Source organism: Daldinia childiae (genome assembly GCF_008694065.1).
Source record: "Daldinia childiae strain JS-1345 chromosome Unknown Scaffold2, whole genome shotgun sequence".
In the NCBI taxonomy this organism is placed as follows: Eukaryota; Fungi; Ascomycota; class Sordariomycetes; order Xylariales; family Hypoxylaceae; genus Daldinia; species Daldinia childiae.
Window position 1 is genome coordinate 4,722,637 of NW_022984643.1, and position 18,253 is coordinate 4,740,889.

Below are 18,253 nucleotides of genomic sequence, written 5' to 3' on the forward strand. Positions count from 1 at the left end.
GTAACATCGGGAACTAACCGGATACGGCATTTCATTTAATTGAAATCTTACGAGGGAGCGACGAGAACATCGCGAGTTTTAGGCGCTTCTCTGCCCTCACGATATTCAATCGCTTCAATTGCTTTGCGGCTTGATGTCGGTTTACTACTAGAGCTTAGCTACCGCCGCAGAAGCGCGCGCGTGGTGGCCAGTCACTCATTAATTAACCTTCCTTAATATATACGTTATTCTCTTGTTTTTGTCCAGTCGCTCATTTCCTATAACAATGCGCCGCATATTCGCGTTCTTGCTATCCGTATGGACGGCATCGCGCGTCGCCGCGCAGGACGGCAGCAGCAGTGGCGCCGTCTGGGCGACGCCTCATGACAGTTATTCCTCCTCGGTCGGAGTGCTGGGGTGCAAAGTAAACACCAATCGCATAGCCTATTGGCCAGGCGCAGTCGACTGCGACAACATCTGCATCTCGCTGAGCTACGAGGACCGGTCTGTGAAGCTGCTGCGCGTGGATCGGTCTCAGGGCGCGCATGATATTAGCTACGATGCCTGGAATTATCTCTACACCGGCTTCTCGGCGACCGAGAAGCCCACGGCTGGCGGCGCCGTCGCTATGAACTTCGCAGATGTGGATGCTTCGGAGTGCGCGGATCTGATCCACACCGACGGAGGCAAGCTCCCTCTTAGCGCCGCGAATAGCATGAATTTCTTGGCTAGTTGTCTCGCGCGTCCCGATAGCTGGGTTGCGAAGAATTATCTTCTATTTAATATTCTTGACTCCACGTGCGCTTGGGGCCACGACGAGGTGTGCACGTTGGATTGGCCGGCTGCTAATCAGGCAAGCTGCCCGAGTACGCTTGGAGACCCTGCTACTTTAACGTCAGCTCCGGTCTATAATATCAGATATCCTTCAGGACAAACTGTTGTAGCCTCGTCAGGACAAGTTGTCGATCCCCAAAATGATAGTAATGGGTGTGTTGGAATGTCACCCAACTTATTTGTTTTATTTCTGGTAGGAGTGGCTTCAAATTGGGTAGCTCATGCAGGTGGTGTGCATTTCTAGGAGCCATGTGAGTCGGGCGTGGGATTTGATGTCGTCATAACGCCGACTGGATGCCGCGTGCAGGTTGGGGGTCATCGGCAGGTTGGCCGACAAGGGTGTGGCAGCCTTTACGATGCGGTAGGAGTTGGTCCTATATTCAGCATGATTACGAAGAGATACCCTGTTGATTGTTGACGTCTATTTACAAATATCCTTATCATTATCAATATTATGAACCGAGTTTATATTTCAAAAATTCAATCAAAGACTACGAACGAAAAAGCGTATCATAATTGAGGATACAAGAGCCGACCAGAGCCTTACCGCATATCCTCAACCTAAGCACTAGAGCCTGCTGCTGCTATGCAGGATGGGGTGTAGATGATTGGATGGAGGTAATAATGCATGTGAAGACCAAGAATGTTCGGTGTCAAAACCTGGCCATCAAAGCCTGGATAACGAAACCTGGAGCCTTGTCGTAACACGCATCTTGTAGCCTTAACTGACAAACCCGGATCGGGTTGAGCTGTTATTAAGGTAAGGGGCTTCAATATAGATATCTAATAGCATGATATGGTAGATATAGCATCCATACCTTCTTAGTTGTATAAAGATTGATATCTCTTCATTCCCCGCCTTATCCTTGATAGAAAGTCAGTTTAATTCTTCCAGACGAGATATCAATATTCATTCTATACTCATACTTATCGTCTGTTAATATGGCTACCAAGACACGCAAGGTTCCCCAAAACCATTGGGGTCGTCATAGAGAGACGATCCTGAACCTTTTTCTGACTTCTGATCTCTCCGTTAATGATTTAGTCCAAACCATGGATAGGGATCATGGATTTTCTGCCACGTACGCCTATATCTTCTAATATCGTGGCTAAGCTAATTCCCTCCTTAGTGTTTCACAGTATGAGGCTCAATTCAGAGTTTGGAATGCTCGTAAGAACTTGAAAATTCATGAATGGGAGGGAATCTTCGAAATAATCGACCGCTTATCGTCTCGGGATATTCGATCTAGGGTTGTTATTTCAGGTCACCCCGTGTCAATGAATAGAGTTGACCGGGCAAGACGCCACTGCAATAGAGAAACTCGCCTTGGAAAGCGTCGCAGAGTGGAAACGGACTTGTCTGACGCGTCAGCTGGCCACAAGACCGGTGATGTCTTTGTCGAAGTTCAAAATTCAAGCGGTGAATGGTGTCCATATACAAGTTCAACTCAACAAAGTAGCCCTGATAAGGCAGTTGAGTTCGTTGCCCAAGAGATGATCATCGGCAACGAGGTCAATCGAGCTAGGCCTGTATATGATAACGACCTGGACCACCAACATCCCCGGAACTTGTCGAGTGGTTCTCCATGGTTATTCTCGTTCCGTGCTCCCAAATTTATGTCTGATAGTTGGTCAGCATCTAACGAGGACGAAAACCCTCCACATCCTACGGATCCTTTAATTGATGGACCCGAACCTCAGGTCGCGCAGGACTTGGTTCAGTATGAATTCAATGAAGATATCATATCTCCAGGCGTCGAGATGGCAACCTCTCCCATGTGGCTAGACTCCCTAGGTCAGTTTTCTCTTGGGAAACTATGCATAAACAACTTGCCATTTGAGCGGTTCGAACAGGACTCGGCATCAGAACGCCTTGTTTTAGCTTTATACCCATCTCCATGGCAGGACTCTACGTTATTGGTTGGAACCCAGACTTTAGTAACAAAATTTGTTGTTGAAGTTGCTACTGCTATGTCGGAAACCAACGGGAACACTCTTGCTCGGAATACCAGCCAAGCATGGTTTACGTTACGAAAATTAAAATCCCTTCTACCTAAGACTCAACAGGGACTCGGACATAGTAGCTTAGCTCGGCCTTCGGAAGAAATGCTCGAGGTTGAACTGCATCGGATTCTTTTATTCTCAATCGCCAATGGATTTGTTGGTCTAGATGATATACCTCTCGAACTAGTATTTAGGTTTCTCGACCAACATAGCAATGTTAGTTCCCTATTATCACGCTGGTTCCAAGGTATCCCAGAGCATTTTGCAAAAGGACTTGCCGAAAATTTATTTCGAGCATCAATAGAAGCGGGGAATCACCAAGCGATTAGATTCTTTCTGCAAAGACGTTTAGTAGATGTTGATAAGACATTCTGCTTCGTTGATAACAAACAGTATACACCCCTAGAGCGGGCCTGTGAGCTAGAAGAGCTGAAAGTAATCCACGAATTACTCCGCTTTAAGCCAGATGTTAACCTAACATTACTCGATATATCTGAGGAAGATGACGTCGACTGGAGGCGAGCTCTAGGATGTTTGATATATGTACCGAAATACAGAGTAGGCCCAGGTGGATGCTGCATCGAGAACAGGAGCGACCGTGTATTCCTTCCTGAGTACTTGGAAACCGTGGACACTTTAGTAGACGCTGGAATAAGGGTATCTCCTTCCTTGGTCCACCTCTCTCTTGAGAGGTACGTCAAAATGGATCTTGCTAAGAGGCTTATATCTAAACTCGTACCGTCTGATCACTCGGAGGTTATTTCCAGAGGTATCCTGCCTATTATCATCCGGAAGCTTCCAACTGGGGACGCCTTGGAAATTGTTTCTAAGATCATGTCCAGTTACGAGCAAACCGGGTATAAGTGTCCAAGTCACCAGGACGAGATTCATTGGGCAATCATTACTGCCGCTAAGCAAGGCAGCATCCAACTTGTTCAACACCTTTTTCAGCATGCTAAGTCTTCAACGCAGATCCTAAGCGCAGCAATTAGAGGAGGCAACAAAAGACTTATCGAATTTATCCTAGCTCAAAAGCCCGCTATCTGCCAGGCACCTTCTGAACTAATTAACAAACCGATCAGTTCAGGGGAACCTCGGTTTTCGGATTATACAACACCACTGGCCGAAGCAATAGACGGAGGGGATGAGTTACTCGTGAAGAGCCTTGAAAATGAAGGCGCTCTACAGCACCTTAACAATGCGACCACAAGCTATCATTCTGATGTACCTTCGCGGCTCGATACTGCGATTTGCGCTGCATCCAGAGTGGGAAACATCGTGTATATCAGAAAATTGTTATCTATCACTACTGGGATCAACAAGGAAGCCGCCATCAATGCACTATCAGAGGCAACGAAAAATAGACGAGGAGATATAATTCGACTTTTACTTGACTCAGGAATTCGTATTAGTGGTAATGGCGTGTCCGAACATATTAAGTTCATGGTCGACTTATATAAGTGGAATATGCCGCTCCTATCTGATATATTGTTAACATTCCCGGGGTTTCAATTCGTTTCCGGTGATCCACAATTTATTATTGATGCTTTAGGATCGGAATCTCTGGAGGTACTGGATTTCTTTTGTCAGCACAACCTCCTGTCCAACAATATCTTAACAACAGGTCTGAGGATAGCGGTCAAGCGGGGTTACGACTCAATACTTCGCCCTATCCCTAGATTGGGACTAAATATGACCTCTATTAATATGCTATTGGGTGCCACAAAAGGACAACCAAATATGCTACGAACACTTTTGGCATATGTTCCATCTACCCAAGAAAGCATCCCTGGGTTTGGAACACGCTGTGTTGTGAGTGCGATTCAGCGCAATGATCTAGAATCATTGGATATTCTTCTTGCCTGCAGAGCTATTGATTTAAAGCAGACAAATTCATACAACTATAATCCCTTAGCAGTAGCTGTCAAAGCCGATGCGGCAAGCTGTTGTTCTCAATTTACGTTTACGGCAAGACTCCTCGACGCAGGTTGTAACCCCAACCAACTCGGACAAGGTCATTTCGATAGGTCTGGGAGACTAGCTAATATCACGCCACTTATTCGGGCAATTATGGCGGGAAATAAGAATTTGGTACAATTTCTTTTAGATCGCGGCGCTGATATTAACAAAGGAGCTACTCATGGGATAAAACGCACCCCATTACAAACCGCAGCAGAATGTGCGGATCTTGACGTAACTGAATTATTGCTTCGGAATGGCGCAGATGTTAACGGGAAGCCCTCAACATGTGGTGGTGGTACGGCTCTACAGCTCGCGGCTATAGGTGGGAACTGCAATATTGCTGCACTTCTTATTGATCGGGGTGCTAATTTATATGATCCTCCATCTATGTTTCATGGACGATGGCCTCTGGAGGGCGCTGCCGAGAAGGGCCGGATAGATATGATCCAGTTTCTCTGGAATGTTAGTCTCGGCGGCTTTCCTATTGAGCAATGTCGCAAGGCAATAGAACTCGCGGAGAAGAACGGGCATAGAGCGTGTAGGGACTTGATTCAGGAATTGGCAGCTTCGAGTGGAATCATGCTTACACTTGAGAATTGAGGGCAAAATTAGGTTGATATTGGTTTTCTATATTTACAAGTTTAAAACCATGAGAAGGGGAGTTTTGGAGTCATATATGTTCTCTTATTTGGTTTTATAAGCTAGCAATTACCACTATTAAATGGTAGAAAAAATCAGTAGTGAGTGCCATGATGCTACGGCATGACTACTAACGTTGTAAATAATACTGAATCGACAGCCTTGGAATATAACTAACAATACAAATAGTATAAAGGGTAGACTAAAGAGTGCAAGCTTTAAAGCTAAATTTTGATGAAGTGGTTCGTATAAGGGGGTATGAGGACGTCCTTAATTAATCCATATTTCTCAGTGTTAATTAGAAGATTCCAATGTGTATTTCATTCTGCATTGTCTCGATTGTTCCTTTGTCTTTCTTTAACCCGGTTAGTTTTTCGTGGCCCGCTAACCTTTCCCATCTCAGCCGCGTAGTGTTTTTCTAGAGAATCGATACAGTCGAATGACGCACTACATTGGCAAATATAGAGATTTTGATTCTGAAGTGATGCTTGACATGTCCCATGGTGCTTCTTGAACAGGTACCAGCGCTTAATGGCCATGGCACAGCGACATCTGAAGCCCGGTAGCGGTTTATGATGTGCGCGCGTGTTTTTACATACTGTTGATCTATGTCGTACACGGTTCTTCTTATGGGCGAAGGTTTTGTCACAACCTGGTTCGCCTGGCTGAGCACATGGGAAACAGATGATATAAGGAGGAGCACCGTTCCTATCTTTGGGTTTCTGGTAAATACTATAACTCAATTAGTTCTAGTCAGACTCATTATAGTCCTACTCTGGAATTGTAAACGCGAAGAACTTGAATTCAAGGCAGCCTCACTAAACCGACTTATGGCGTAGAGACTTAAACATAAGGAGGCTATAGCCTGGCGATACTTAGCGACAGTAATAGTAGATGATGACATATAAACTGTTACTAAAACTTCACCTTTCGTCTAGTCGTTGATTTACTATAAACAAACCTAGAAGAGTAATGTCACAATGGCAAATAACGAAGGCGGAAGCTAGCAACGTAGTTCCAAAGAGTGCTCAACCGACCCTACTTTTTTGATACGAATGCTGACGTCTCGAAAGTGATAGTCCACAGCTACCTCCGTGTTTTATATGTACTAATGGATACCGAAACACGGCTGTTAGTTTTGAATCCAACCTATACTGATGAGAGACCGAGAGAGCAAGTTCTTGGATAGGTAGAAATATAAAAAAAAATTTAAAGCATGGGAACATAATTGTTCGTTACTGTAAAAGAATAAAATTAGGTACCGACTAATATAGGTAGTGGTTAACCTTAATAACTTGCCATAGAAGACGGAACAAGCTTTATACTGCCCCGCAATATCCCGTCCCGCGCATATCCGCAACTGCGAGTAATTGCCGATCTACCTTCTAGGTACCTAAGGTAATTAATGCATTAAGCACGTCAACGTTATGCGCGGTTTGTCTCTCAACTTAAACAATTGCATCTTATTTTCCTGTTTTCAACTAGCGAATAATTTTTCGGGACTGACAATTAGCTGCTCATTTATTTGTAATACCTAGTACTTCGTGGTGGTATATTGAATCGGAACAGCAAACATGGCAGAGTCTTCTCAACCCCTCCGGATCGGTTTCGTGCCGGAGCACTTTTCCACGCCGCTCTACTTTGCCCAGAAGCACTTCGGTCTTACAGCTACATTGATTCCGTTCCCCTCCGGAACGGGCCATATGATTACAGCTATCCGGTCCGGCGAAATCGATGTCGGTATTGGCTTGACGGAAGCTTGGGTTGCGGGTCTTGGCAAGGAAGATACGCCTGGTGATGGCGGCTATCGCATCGTCGGGACTTATGTTGAAACCCCTCTCTGTAAACTACCCCCCTAACTGACTATAATAGTGTCTTGTATAAATTATGTGAGACTTATTAACATTTACGCACAGGCTGGGCTATTTCGACTGGCGCCAAACGGCCTGAGATCACTTCCGTGGCCTCATTGAAGGGGTCTAAGATTGGTATCTCACGCATCGGTTCCGGTAGCCAAGTAATGGGCTATGTACTAGCCGACCAGCAGGGCTGGTTGACGCCTGGTGCATCGCCGTACTCAGACTTCGTAGTGCTGCAGAATTTCGCGAATCTCCGGAACGCGGTTAACGACGGCACAGCCGACTTCTTCATGTGGGAGCACTTCACGTCGAAGCGGTACTACGATAGCGGAGAGATCCGGCGTGTTGGTGAGATCTACACGCCTTGGAGCAGCTGGAAGATTGTGGCGTCGACGGCGCTGCTGCCGGAGAAAAACCCGGATAAGCGACTCCTAGATCTGTTTAAGAAACTAGATGAGGGCATCAACTATTTCTCTTCACATCATGACGAGGCAGTCAAGTATATCAGTACCGAGCTTGATTATTCAGAGGCGGATGCGAGGGAGTGGTTGCGCACAGTACAGTTTGCCATCAAGACAGAAGGTGTGGACTTGAAGGTTATCCAGAGCTGCGTTAATATCTTGCGCAAAGCAGGGGTTTTGGCCGAGGGTAAAGGTTTACAGCCAGAGAGCATGCTGGCTAATGGATTAGGTGCGCAATTCCCGCAATAAGTCCTATGGCGTTTTTATATAAAATAAGAATTCAAGGTCTTTGAAAAGGGAAGACTGTCCCCTTATTCTTATTTGCTTATGATTTACCTGTCTACCTACATTTTGATATTACATCGTACCAAGCCTTTAGGATCGCAATACGACATAGAAGTCGTCATTGCTTAGCCCCACATTGCAGCTCTCCACATGCAATTCGATATCTAAAATATCTCCAAATCAAGCTTCATCTCGACAATTTCCAAAGCTACGGAAAGCTATTTCTCTCCTTACACCCTACGAAAGATTGTTCTCCTCGTGGACACCAATTGGACCTATAAATTTACTTATATAGATCTAATATTCTCCAAAACCTGCGTTACAATTAAACAGAGAGCGTCTAAAATGTCATCCACCATCCACGCCCGCTGGCTGCGACAAGCCCGCTTCCTCTCCACCCACTCCCGACCTTCAAACCCTCCCACACCAATACGCACCCTGCGCATCCGAACCACACCTCACCCACGAAGCAGACGCTTCCAATCCACCAAACCATCTCCCGATCCCAACCCAACATCCGAGTCCCAAGCCCGACAAACCCGACGCTTCGACGCCATCCTCGCACGCACAAGCCGCTGGCTCCCCAAGCGTCTTCGGCCATACCTTGAAAAACTGCGCTCGGCGCCGTTCTCGCATATAGCCGCGTTCCTCGTACTACACGAGATAACAGCCGCGATCCCATTGCTCGGACTCGCATACGGCTTCCACCGCGCAGACTGGGTGCCGACGGCATGGTGCTAGGGCCGTGGGCGGCGTGGGCGGAGGAGGGACTGGCGCGGTATATGCGCTGGTTCCGCAAGAAAGGCTGGTTTGGGCTGGGGGATGAGGCGGATGGGGGGAGGGAGGGCGAGGAGAAGCTGGAGAGGAGGCTGAAGGCGGAGATGGAGAAGGAGAAGGGGAAGAGCGGGGGGAGTTGGTTTGGGTCTTGGAGGAGGCGGAAAGGTGAGGATGGTGTTAATGATATTTCTATGAGTGAAGAACATATGGATGGAGCTGGGAAGGGCAAGAGTGCAAAGGCTTGGAGAAAGGTCAAGGACACGGTAACAGCTGAGAATACGGAAAAGGGGTATAAGATTGGCATACAAATTGCCGCAGCCTACGCAATAACAAAAGCGTTGCTAATACCTAGGATAGCAATCAGTCTATGGGCGACCCCTTGGTTAGCTAGGGGGTTCGTAACCGCAAGGCGCTCCTTGTGGAAAAGGCGTAGCTAAGAATAAAGCCACTCCTATCCGATTATGCAAATATAATATCACGGATAGAGGCCCTTATTCGTCTATAATTCTTGGTTTATTGCAATGTGCACTTTTTGTCTGATCCGACTACATGGTTTTGTCTGTTTCGCTTGTCCAAGCTAGATCAAACTACTATCACGTCATGCGGATCTCTACCACCATATTATTTTTCCTACTTGTAGTTTTCTTACTCGTAGAGCCACTTAGCCTGGGCGCTTTCCCAGCTGACGACGTCACCCTCGCTGAACCATAAGGCAATCTCCTTCTTGGCGTTCTCGACGCTGTCGGAGCCGTGGCAGACGTTGCGGCCGGTCTGGAGAGCGAAGTCACCCTATAAACTGTTAGTTTTGATTGGAATGCCATGAAAATTCTGTTTACTTACACGGATGGTACCGGGGGCAGAGGCGAGGGGGTTGGTGGCACCGAGGAGAGCTGAACAATAACGGTTAGCGTTGATATGTTCACTGATATAAGGGATTTAGACGTACTTCGGCCAGTCTTGACGGCATCAAGACCCTCCCAGACCATGGCGGCAATCGGGCCGCTGTTCATGTCTAAGCTCGGGTTAGCTATGTTAAAAAGCGAAATAGCTGCTATAATGACATACACTCAATTAGACCAGGGAAGAAGGGCTTGTCCTTAAGATCGGCATCTGTTACGATTATGTTAGCTCACAAATGCTGTGCTTTGGTAGTGTGGTACCAGCTTACAGTGCTTCTCGAGGTGGGCCTTGCCGGGGTAACCAGCTTGATGGCAACAAGCTTGAAGCTACTCCGCTGTTAGATCGTAATTTAAAAATATTATAGGGCTATTTTACTCACCCTCGGCTCTCGAAGCGAGAGATGATAGCGCCAACAAGCCACGCTAGAATTAAGGGTTAGGAGGTGTTCGAGAGCTTCGTATGGGTGAATTAAGTACCTGGACGCCATCAGGCTTGATAGCAATGAAACTATAAACATCATATTAGATTTATTTCATGTCACGACATTTAATACCATTAAAAAGGGGCAAGAAGTAGGGTAACTCACGTCTGCTCAGTCGACATCTTGGCTTCCGGTACAGCTTCTTGAGCGTATAGCGGGGTAGGTACTGTTTGGTAAAGAGTTGTGGTAGTAGTAACCGTTGAAATAGAAGGGGAAAAAGATCCCTTGAGGTTGTCTAAGTCGTGCTTGATGCTTTGCCTAAATGTCCAACCTTGACGATCTGGTTGAGTCTTCCAGGGAAAAAGGAAGAATAAAAGAAATATGAGGACGGCGCTTCCAAATATTGTGAAGAAAAGATGGAGGGTGGGGTGACGGCTATAGTGGGGTATTAGGCCTAAGAATCTAACATTGGGCGGTCGCTGTTGCCCGCGATTGGGTTTGCTATTGCTATGGTTTTCAACCCTGTGGGTCTCATTTGGAACTGGAGCTGGAACTGGAGCTGCGACTGGGGCCTTGTGGCGTCTCGAAACATCTTGTGGCTTGTACATCTTGGATACCTTTAGGTAATAGGTAGGGTTAGGTGCTCTTCTGCTTTTCCTCAACTACCGTATTATTTCTAGGATAGTACCTAGGTAGACAGTTAATTAACTATTTCAGTGGTTCTTGAAAATATTCAGGTCGATACACATGTGAGAGCAACTTCTGATATGATTGGTCAACTCTTTTGATGCGTTTAAATAGGAAATAGGGGAGAAGATGGAGAGTGTACAGAAGCAACCGTTACCTATGTATGATCACAACTAGGACCCTTGGGACTTCTTAAAAGAAAATTAGTGCACTTGCGTAACTCATAGAAAGTATGATGACAAAATAAGTGAAGGATATGACCGCATCTTCTACAATAAACCACTACTTTGTGAGTATTCTAAGTAAACAAATTGGTCAATTGGTCAATATTGTCCGTAGTGTGGCTAGTGATGAGAAGCCAATGCTACTATTGTGGCTTATCAGGCTGTTTGAGATTAGATACATAGATCTCAGAGGTGCTTTCAATGAGATAATGCATACAGTGAAAATAGTGGGGGTGATAAACCCCAGTGTTTGGTTAAATTCGGGGAAGCTTGTACCTAATAGCCGTACCCAAGCTATGCTAGGTAGCATTGAGCTGTCTTTTTGAACGGACAGCTAGCATCAACTTCTTTGATCTCCCACAATTAAATCAATTAAATACAATTGCTTGCGATTCTGCCAAGCAATTTCACAGCTAATCTCATGACCCTATATCCATGAGATCCTTTTATTTACTTCTATCTCTTATTTAATACTTATTGCTGGTTTTCTCTACATTCATAACCTTTATAAGGGACGCCGTGCCAAGGGACCAAATATGGCCGGTGCCGGTACAAGTCGTCTATCCTCAAGATGGCCGGTTTTCTTGTGCCTTCTTGCGGTCCTATGCTCCCTTTTCACACCAGGAGGTAAATATTTAGCCATGGACTGAACTAATAACCCCAAGGTAGCTAATTAGAAATAGTGGCGGTTAAGGAAAACGATTTCAAGAAATGCCACCAGTCGGGCTTCTGTAAGAGAAATAGGGATTACGCTGATAATGCAGCTTCTCTGGGTTCCTCATGGCAAGCACCATATAAGATCTCTCCCGAGCTGGCCTCGTTCAAAGATGGCCAATTCCAAGCCACAATCCTAAAGACTATCGACGAGCAAGGAAACACTGTTCGGCTCCCTCTCACCGTATCTTTCTTGAAGTCGGGTACGGCACGTGTCTCTGTTGACGAACAGAAGAGGCAAGAAAAGGACATCGAGCTCAGGCATAATAGCAAAGCCAGAAAAGAAAGATATAATGAAGCTGAAAAATGGGCTATTGTAGGTGGCTTGGATGTCGACACGGATGCCAAAGTTTCCCACGAGAGCAAGACTGGAATCAAGATCCAGTACGGTCCCAACTCTGCATTCGAGGCTGATATAACCTACGAGCCGTATTCGATCGATTTTAAACGGGATGGTGTTACTCAAATCAAGTTCAACGACCGAGGATTGATGAACTTGGAGCATTGGCGACCAAAGATCGAAAAACCAACACCCGAAAAGAAAGAAGGAGAGGAATCACAAGAAGAAAAGAAAGAAGAAACTCCTGAAGTACCCCCGTCAGAAGATGAGAGCACTTGGTGGGACGAGGCCTTTGGTGGGAACACTGACTCCAAGCCCCGCGGCCCCGAGAGTGTTGCACTTGATATCACCTTTTTTGGTTACGAGCATGTATATGGAATTCCAGAACACGCCGGTCCCTTGTCGTTGAAGGAGACGCGTGGCGGCGAAGGCAACTATGCGGAGCCATACAGGCTGTATAATGCCGATGTCTTCGAGTACATCTTGGACAGCCCAATGACCTTGTATGGTGCAATCCCTTTCATGCAAGCTCAGCGAAAGGACTCCACGGTTGGCGTTTTCTGGCTCAATGCCGCCGAAACTTGGATTGATATCACCAAAGCTAAGGAATCCACGAATCCCCTAGCTCTTGGAATTGGTGCCAAAACAAGTACTAAAACTCATTGGATCTCAGAAGCCGGCTTGATGGACGTCTTCGTTTTCCTTGGGCCAACTCCCCACGACATAACTAAGAACTATGCCGAACTTACTGGTACTACCGCATTACCTCAGGAATTCTCCCTCGGGTATCACCAATGCCGGTGGAACTATGTCTCGGACGACGACGTCAAGGAAGTTGACCGCAAGATGGATCGGTACAACATCCCATATGATGTCATTTGGCTGGACATCGAGTATACCGATGATAAAAAGTACTTCACTTGGGATAACGATATGTTCAAGGATCCGATTTCCATGGGTAAGCACTTGGATGCTCATGGAAGAAAACTAGTCACCATCATTGACCCGCATATCAAGAATGCGGGCGGCTATCATGTGTCTGATGAGCTCAAGTCGAAGGGCCTAGCCGTTAAGAATAAGGATGGGAATGACTTTGACGGCTGGTGTTGGCCTGGATCTTCTCACTGGATCGATGCGTTCAATCCTGCAGCCATCAAATGGTGGTCATCTCTCTTCAACTATGATGCGTTCAAGGGTACTATGGAGAATACATTTATCTGGAATGATATGAATGAACCATCCGTGTTTAATGGACCCGAAGTTACCATGCCAAAGGACAACCTTCATCACGGTGACTGGGAACATCGTGATGTTCATAACGTCAACGGAATGACATTCCACAATGCGACATATGAGGCTCTCCTTTCCCGAAAGAAGGGCGAGCTACGACGTCCATTCATACTTACTAGATCATTCTACGCTGGTTCTCAGCGTCTTGGAGCTATGTGGACCGGTGACAACCAGGCTAGCTGGGAACACCTTGGAGCCTCTATCCCTATGATCCTTGCTCAAGGAATCTCCGGATTTCCCTTCTCTGGCGCTGACGTCGGTGGTTTCTTCGGCAATCCAGAACTAGAGCTACAGAGTCGTTGGTACCAAGCCGGTGCCTTTTACCCCTTCTTCCGAGGACACGCTCATATTGATGCTCGGCGTCGGGAGCCATTCCTGCTCGCAGAGCCACACCGGTCTATCATTACTTCCGCCCTTCGCCTTCGTTATAGTCTGCTTCCAGCTTGGTATACTGCATTTTATCACGCCAACCGTGACGGAAGTCCCATCATACGCCCTCTATATTGGACTCATCCAAGTGAAGAAGGTGGCTTCGACATTGACGACCAGTTCTTTGTTGGATCGACAGGCCTCCTGGTTAAGCCAATCGTGGAGAAGGACAAGATTTCTACGGATATTTATATCCCAGATAGTGAGGTCTATTATGACTATTTCAATTACAAGAAGCTACCTACGACCAAGGGCAAGCACTTAACCGTGGATGCACCCCTTGAAGCTATCCCTGTTTTGATACAAGGTGGACACATCCTCCCCCGCCGTGACGTCCCGCGACGTTCCTCCCAACTGATGAAATTCGACGACTATACCCTCGTCGTAGCCGTTGGAAAGAACGGTGAAGCAGAAGGGGAATTGTATGTTGATGATGGTGACTCTTTCGATTACGAAAAGGGGCAATATATCCACCGCAAGTTCAAGCTCGAGGGCTCGACGCTTGCTTCTACCGATGCGGAAGGCCGTGATGCCAAGAGCATTAAGGAGGGAGGCTGGCTAAAGCGAATGCGCAACGTTGCCGTCGACAAGATCATCGTCGTCGGGGCACCTTCGTCTTGGGCTAGCAAAACGGAAGTAACTGTTGAGTCTGAGGGCAAGAAAGTCTCAGTCCCGCTTACTTACCATAAGGCAGACGGTGATAGGGGCACATTTGCGGTTATAGGACGTGTTGGTTCTAGGATTGGCGCCGATTGGACCATTACTTTTGCTTAGAGGATTAGATATGAATGTAGGTATTACCTATAGAGACGAATATGATGACTAGAAACCGTTACGGATTTTCTAAAGATTTGTACGAATACTTCCGATGGGTGACGCTAAGGTTGTTACGATTAAAAATTCCTGTTGTATTCTGCTATCATCAAATGCAGTGACTTTCTTGACCCAAGTTTAACAAATCTAACCTGTATTAGCTACTTTCAAGTTGCCCCTACACGACAAGTCCTACCACGTTCGATCATGCATCTTTTCGTCCAACATGTTGCTTAAACTTGAGCAACTCGTCTTCAAAACCCACGTTCCTAGATGGATTTCTAAATCTATCGAAAGAATCATTCATCTTAGGCCTCTTATTGCCTGAAATGCTGTCATACTTCCTCCAGATATCATCTAACGTTGCAAGTCCCGGATCGGCAATGTTTTCCTTTAGTGGTTCGGGGATTTTTTGGTCTCTGCCTGCTCTGTCCATCTTTTGAACTGCAGAAGGGTCGAACTTCTTCGCGAAGTCTCGGATCTGCTGGATGGCGCCTTCGGAAACGGTCGGACCGGTTCGAGCTAATGCAGCGTCGAAGTGCCCCTTGGTGAGCACCCGGATCTCGCTTGATTTGTCCAACTTGTCGAGCTCGGTTTGGCAGATAAGCGCTGCTTGGGTGCAGAGCGTCTTGATGTCTGACCCGGTGAAGCCGGCGGTGCGACCGGCTAGATGTGAGAGATTGACGCTTGGGTCTACCTTCTCGTCTCGGAGGAATATGCTGAAGATTTTCTCACGAGCAGAGAGAGGTGGCAAGCCGATGAATAAACGCGCGGGTACACGGCGCATGACAGCGTCGTCTAGGTCGTTCGGATGGTTCATCGCGAGCAGCAAGAACGGCGGCATCTTGGAGGCTTTCAACCCGTCTTGCTGATTGAGCAACTCATTGAGACGGCTCCGTTCCCAGCTCCGGTCGTCTGTGCCACGCTTCCGGAACAGAGCATCGGCTTCGTCGATAAATATAATACTGGGGGCAACCATCGAGCCGAGGTTGAAGAGAGCCTTGATCAGCTTCTCTGATTCCCCTACCCATTTGCTTTCAAGCTCTGCCGCGGATACGTGTATCATTACGGCTTTGTACTCGTGCGCCAAGACTCGGGCTAGTTGTGTCTTTCCCGTCCCTGGCGGGCCGTAGAGCAGGGCGCCGCGAATGCGAGATTTTCGTAAGAGACCGTATTGGGACTTTGGGTCGGAGCTGGCTAGGTCTACGAGTTGTTTGATTGTGCCTTTGGGTGTCTTCGTCGACTTCGATGTCTTTCCAGCTCTGTTCGACGGTGTCTAGATGTTTTGTTAGTATCTTAGGAGTAAGGTTTTGTATATAGCACGTATACTTACCGGAGTTGACAATAGAGTCCAGTAATGTGTTTTCGTGTTCATATTTGAAGGAATCATTTTTGATCGTCTCAATGGCTTTCCGTGCGTCCTCGTGGAAGCTGTCCCATTGTCCTGGTGGTGGCTTCTCCTTCTCCTCCTCCATCCACTCGTCTAGCACCTTGAGTCTCGCAAATACTTTTTCGATATTTTCAATGTCTAGATTGGCGCTTAGGGCACTTACCATTAACTCAATTTCGCGATCCCTGAAGCGAGGGTCATTGAGCCGTTTTGTGGCGAAACTCTCCTCCGAGAGTCCCCAATCAGCGTGTGGCTCCAACAATCCCGAGAAAGACAGGGTTTTTTTTCCTTCTTGGATCTTCTTCTGCAGTTTTCGAATGTTAACTTTCTGCACCGACTTCTTGTAGTCCTTTTCAAGTAGCTTTGTCTGTAAATCCGTTTTTATCGGCACTATTATCTGCACTGCCTTGACTGGGTTAGACCCGAGATCAGAGAGGAACTGGCTATCATACGGAGGTGGCGGTGGCCAACGACCATATATTGGATCGTCCTGGTTATCAAGGGCGATAACAGCAATATCCTTTCCTTGACTTCTGGCTTCTTTGACAGCATCTCTCAAATGCGTCAAAATATTGCGAGGGGGCCTGTAGAAGTTTTCTGCGATTTCAGGTAGTAATATGATTATAGGACGTTCTTGCTTTTCTGTGGTAGCTACCTGTGAAGAACTCCTCTTACCAGATATCGAAGCAAACAATTGTGCGAACGGAAATGGAAGCTTCTCTCTTGCTTCTTGTTTAGGCTCAGGTTCTTCAGGTTTGTCTGATTCTGTTTCCTTTGACTCTAATTTTGTCATATCCAGATCTAACATCGAAGTATCTGGGTTTTCATCCCATTTCGACGTCTCCGGCGATTCTTCAGGCTCTGTGAAATAAAGATCTCTGAATGTTGATATTCCATTGGGAAGGGAACGACCAGATAGTGTGGCAAAATAGGTAGTAAGGTGCTCAAAATCGTGTAGTTCTAAGGTGATAATATCGGCTCCAATGTCTCTCGCAAAGCGCTGTACCACCAGATTCAGGAACTGTTGGCCATGCGAGGCGTGTGGCATCCGGAGTGCCATAGCATCATGGTAAAACTTTCTAGGGAGCTCCATATCCGAGTTTCCGTGTTGTATTTTTGTGTCTTGAGGAGACACAAGATTAAAGAGACTTTCGTACATCACTGAATCGATCATATAATGCTCAGGTCTTTCAGTCTCGGGTGCTTGATTGCTTGATGCCTCACTGATAGTTAATGGGATGTCGTATTCAGCTAGTTCTTCGAAAGTTTTAATGCAACTTTTAAACCAAGAGGGTAATTCTGGCTGAATCACTTCATCTTCTGTAGTGGTGGGCGTTATTATGCCATTTGTCGAGTCGTCTGATGTAGTAGCGGACTCGCTCTTGGAATCCTCTATTTTTGGCTTATCTTGAGCCGGAAGGGCATTTTGCTGCGTAATATCTTCTCCAGCCATCGTAGCAAGCTAATGTTCCTACTGCTTAGAGTACTAATATTATCAGTTCTCAATTGACTGCTGTGAAGTCGTTGCACAATCGAGGTTGCAACTTAGGCCACTGTATGAATAGAGTAAAACTTATATTAAAACATAAATAAAAGGACTCAAAACTTCTTTAAATTATTATTCTTTATGAAAATTCAATGTCCTCTAATTCTCAACCCTTTGCTACGTTCTTCTCATTTCTATACGGAAGCCGACCTCTATATGGAGGCATCCAACGGGGCTGTGAGAATAAATGACCCTAAATTTTCTTTCATATCTGTCTAGACTAAGTTTTTAAGCGCTGTAGCCTAGTTGAATGCCTAATCCAATTCTATAAAATGCTTAATTCATAAGCACCATTAAAACTAAAGTCTTTAAGTCCTACATGAGCCTTAGCCACTCACATTCTTTATGATTGGTGTTTAGAATGGTGAAGCTCCATGCATCTACAATTGCCCAGCTGCTAGGTTTCCAATCAATTGAGGCGATTCATCAGTTAGCCTCATGCAGACACTTTATAGTATTAGCTCAGCCCCTTCAGCTTTCTAGTTATTCCAAGTGTTGAAAATGTGCCTTATAGCCTCGTCGAGATTATTTACTTGGAGTAGGCGCTCTTGATGAGCATTATGTGTCACGTCAGCTTTCATTCGGCATGACTACTAAGTACGGGTATGAGAAACTACCATCTCCTCGGCGCATCCGCCTATTGAGGCTCCATGATCGTCAGAAGTCGGAAGACATATCATGTGAATTGGCCGTAACATC

General features: G+C 46.3%; 5 protein-coding genes across 6 annotated transcripts; 3 read left to right on the forward strand and 2 right to left on the reverse strand.

Moving 5' to 3' along the window:
- Window positions 1-265: 265 nt before the first annotated feature.
- GL218_02163 (uncharacterized protein) lies at window positions 266-1,057 on the forward strand (the record flags this gene model as incomplete). The annotated part of the gene is made up of 1 exon (XM_033578659.1): window positions 266-1,057. One exon carries the CDS (start codon window positions 266-268, stop codon window positions 1,055-1,057), a length of 792 nt encoding a protein of 263 aa, XP_033439113.1.
- Window positions 1,058-6,992: 5,935 nt separating this feature from the next.
- Window positions 6,993-8,764, forward strand: GL218_02164 (putative periplasmic binding ii protein; the record flags this gene model as incomplete). Its single annotated transcript, XM_033578660.1, has 3 exons — window positions 6,993-7,260; window positions 7,335-7,967; window positions 8,319-8,764. 3 exons carry the CDS (start codon window positions 6,993-6,995, stop codon window positions 8,762-8,764), a joined length of 1,347 nt encoding a protein of 448 aa, XP_033439107.1.
- A 681-nt stretch (window positions 8,765-9,445) lies between these two features.
- GL218_02165 (Nucleoside diphosphate kinase) lies at window positions 9,446-10,303 on the reverse strand (the record flags this gene model as incomplete). Its single annotated transcript, XM_033578661.1, has 7 exons — window positions 9,446-9,589; window positions 9,641-9,690; window positions 9,747-9,812; window positions 9,866-9,910; window positions 9,969-10,026; window positions 10,080-10,122; window positions 10,287-10,303. 7 exons carry the CDS (start codon window positions 10,301-10,303, stop codon window positions 9,446-9,448), a joined length of 423 nt encoding a protein of 140 aa, XP_033439106.1.
- Window positions 10,304-11,568: 1,265 nt separating this feature from the next.
- GL218_02166 (Glucosidase 2 subunit alpha) lies at window positions 11,569-14,579 on the forward strand (the record flags this gene model as incomplete). Its single annotated transcript, XM_033578662.1, has 2 exons — window positions 11,569-11,659; window positions 11,716-14,579. 2 exons carry the CDS (start codon window positions 11,569-11,571, stop codon window positions 14,577-14,579), a joined length of 2,955 nt encoding a protein of 984 aa, XP_033439110.1.
- A 244-nt stretch (window positions 14,580-14,823) lies between these two features.
- On the reverse strand, window positions 14,824-17,101 carry GL218_02167 (putative spastin like protein spas-1; the record flags this gene model as incomplete). Of its 2 annotated transcripts, none has more annotated exons than XM_033578663.1 (3): window positions 14,824-15,880; window positions 15,948-16,605; window positions 16,684-17,101. In XM_033578663.1, the coding sequence occupies 3 exons, from the start codon at window positions 17,099-17,101 to the stop codon at window positions 14,824-14,826; spliced, it is 2,133 nt and encodes a 710-aa protein (XP_033439109.1). The 2 variants fall into 2 exon arrangements, with proteins under 2 accessions (XP_033439109.1, XP_033439108.1); XM_033578664.1 differs by having other exon boundaries at window positions 16,684-16,801.
- Window positions 17,102-18,253: the final 1,152 nt, after the last annotated feature.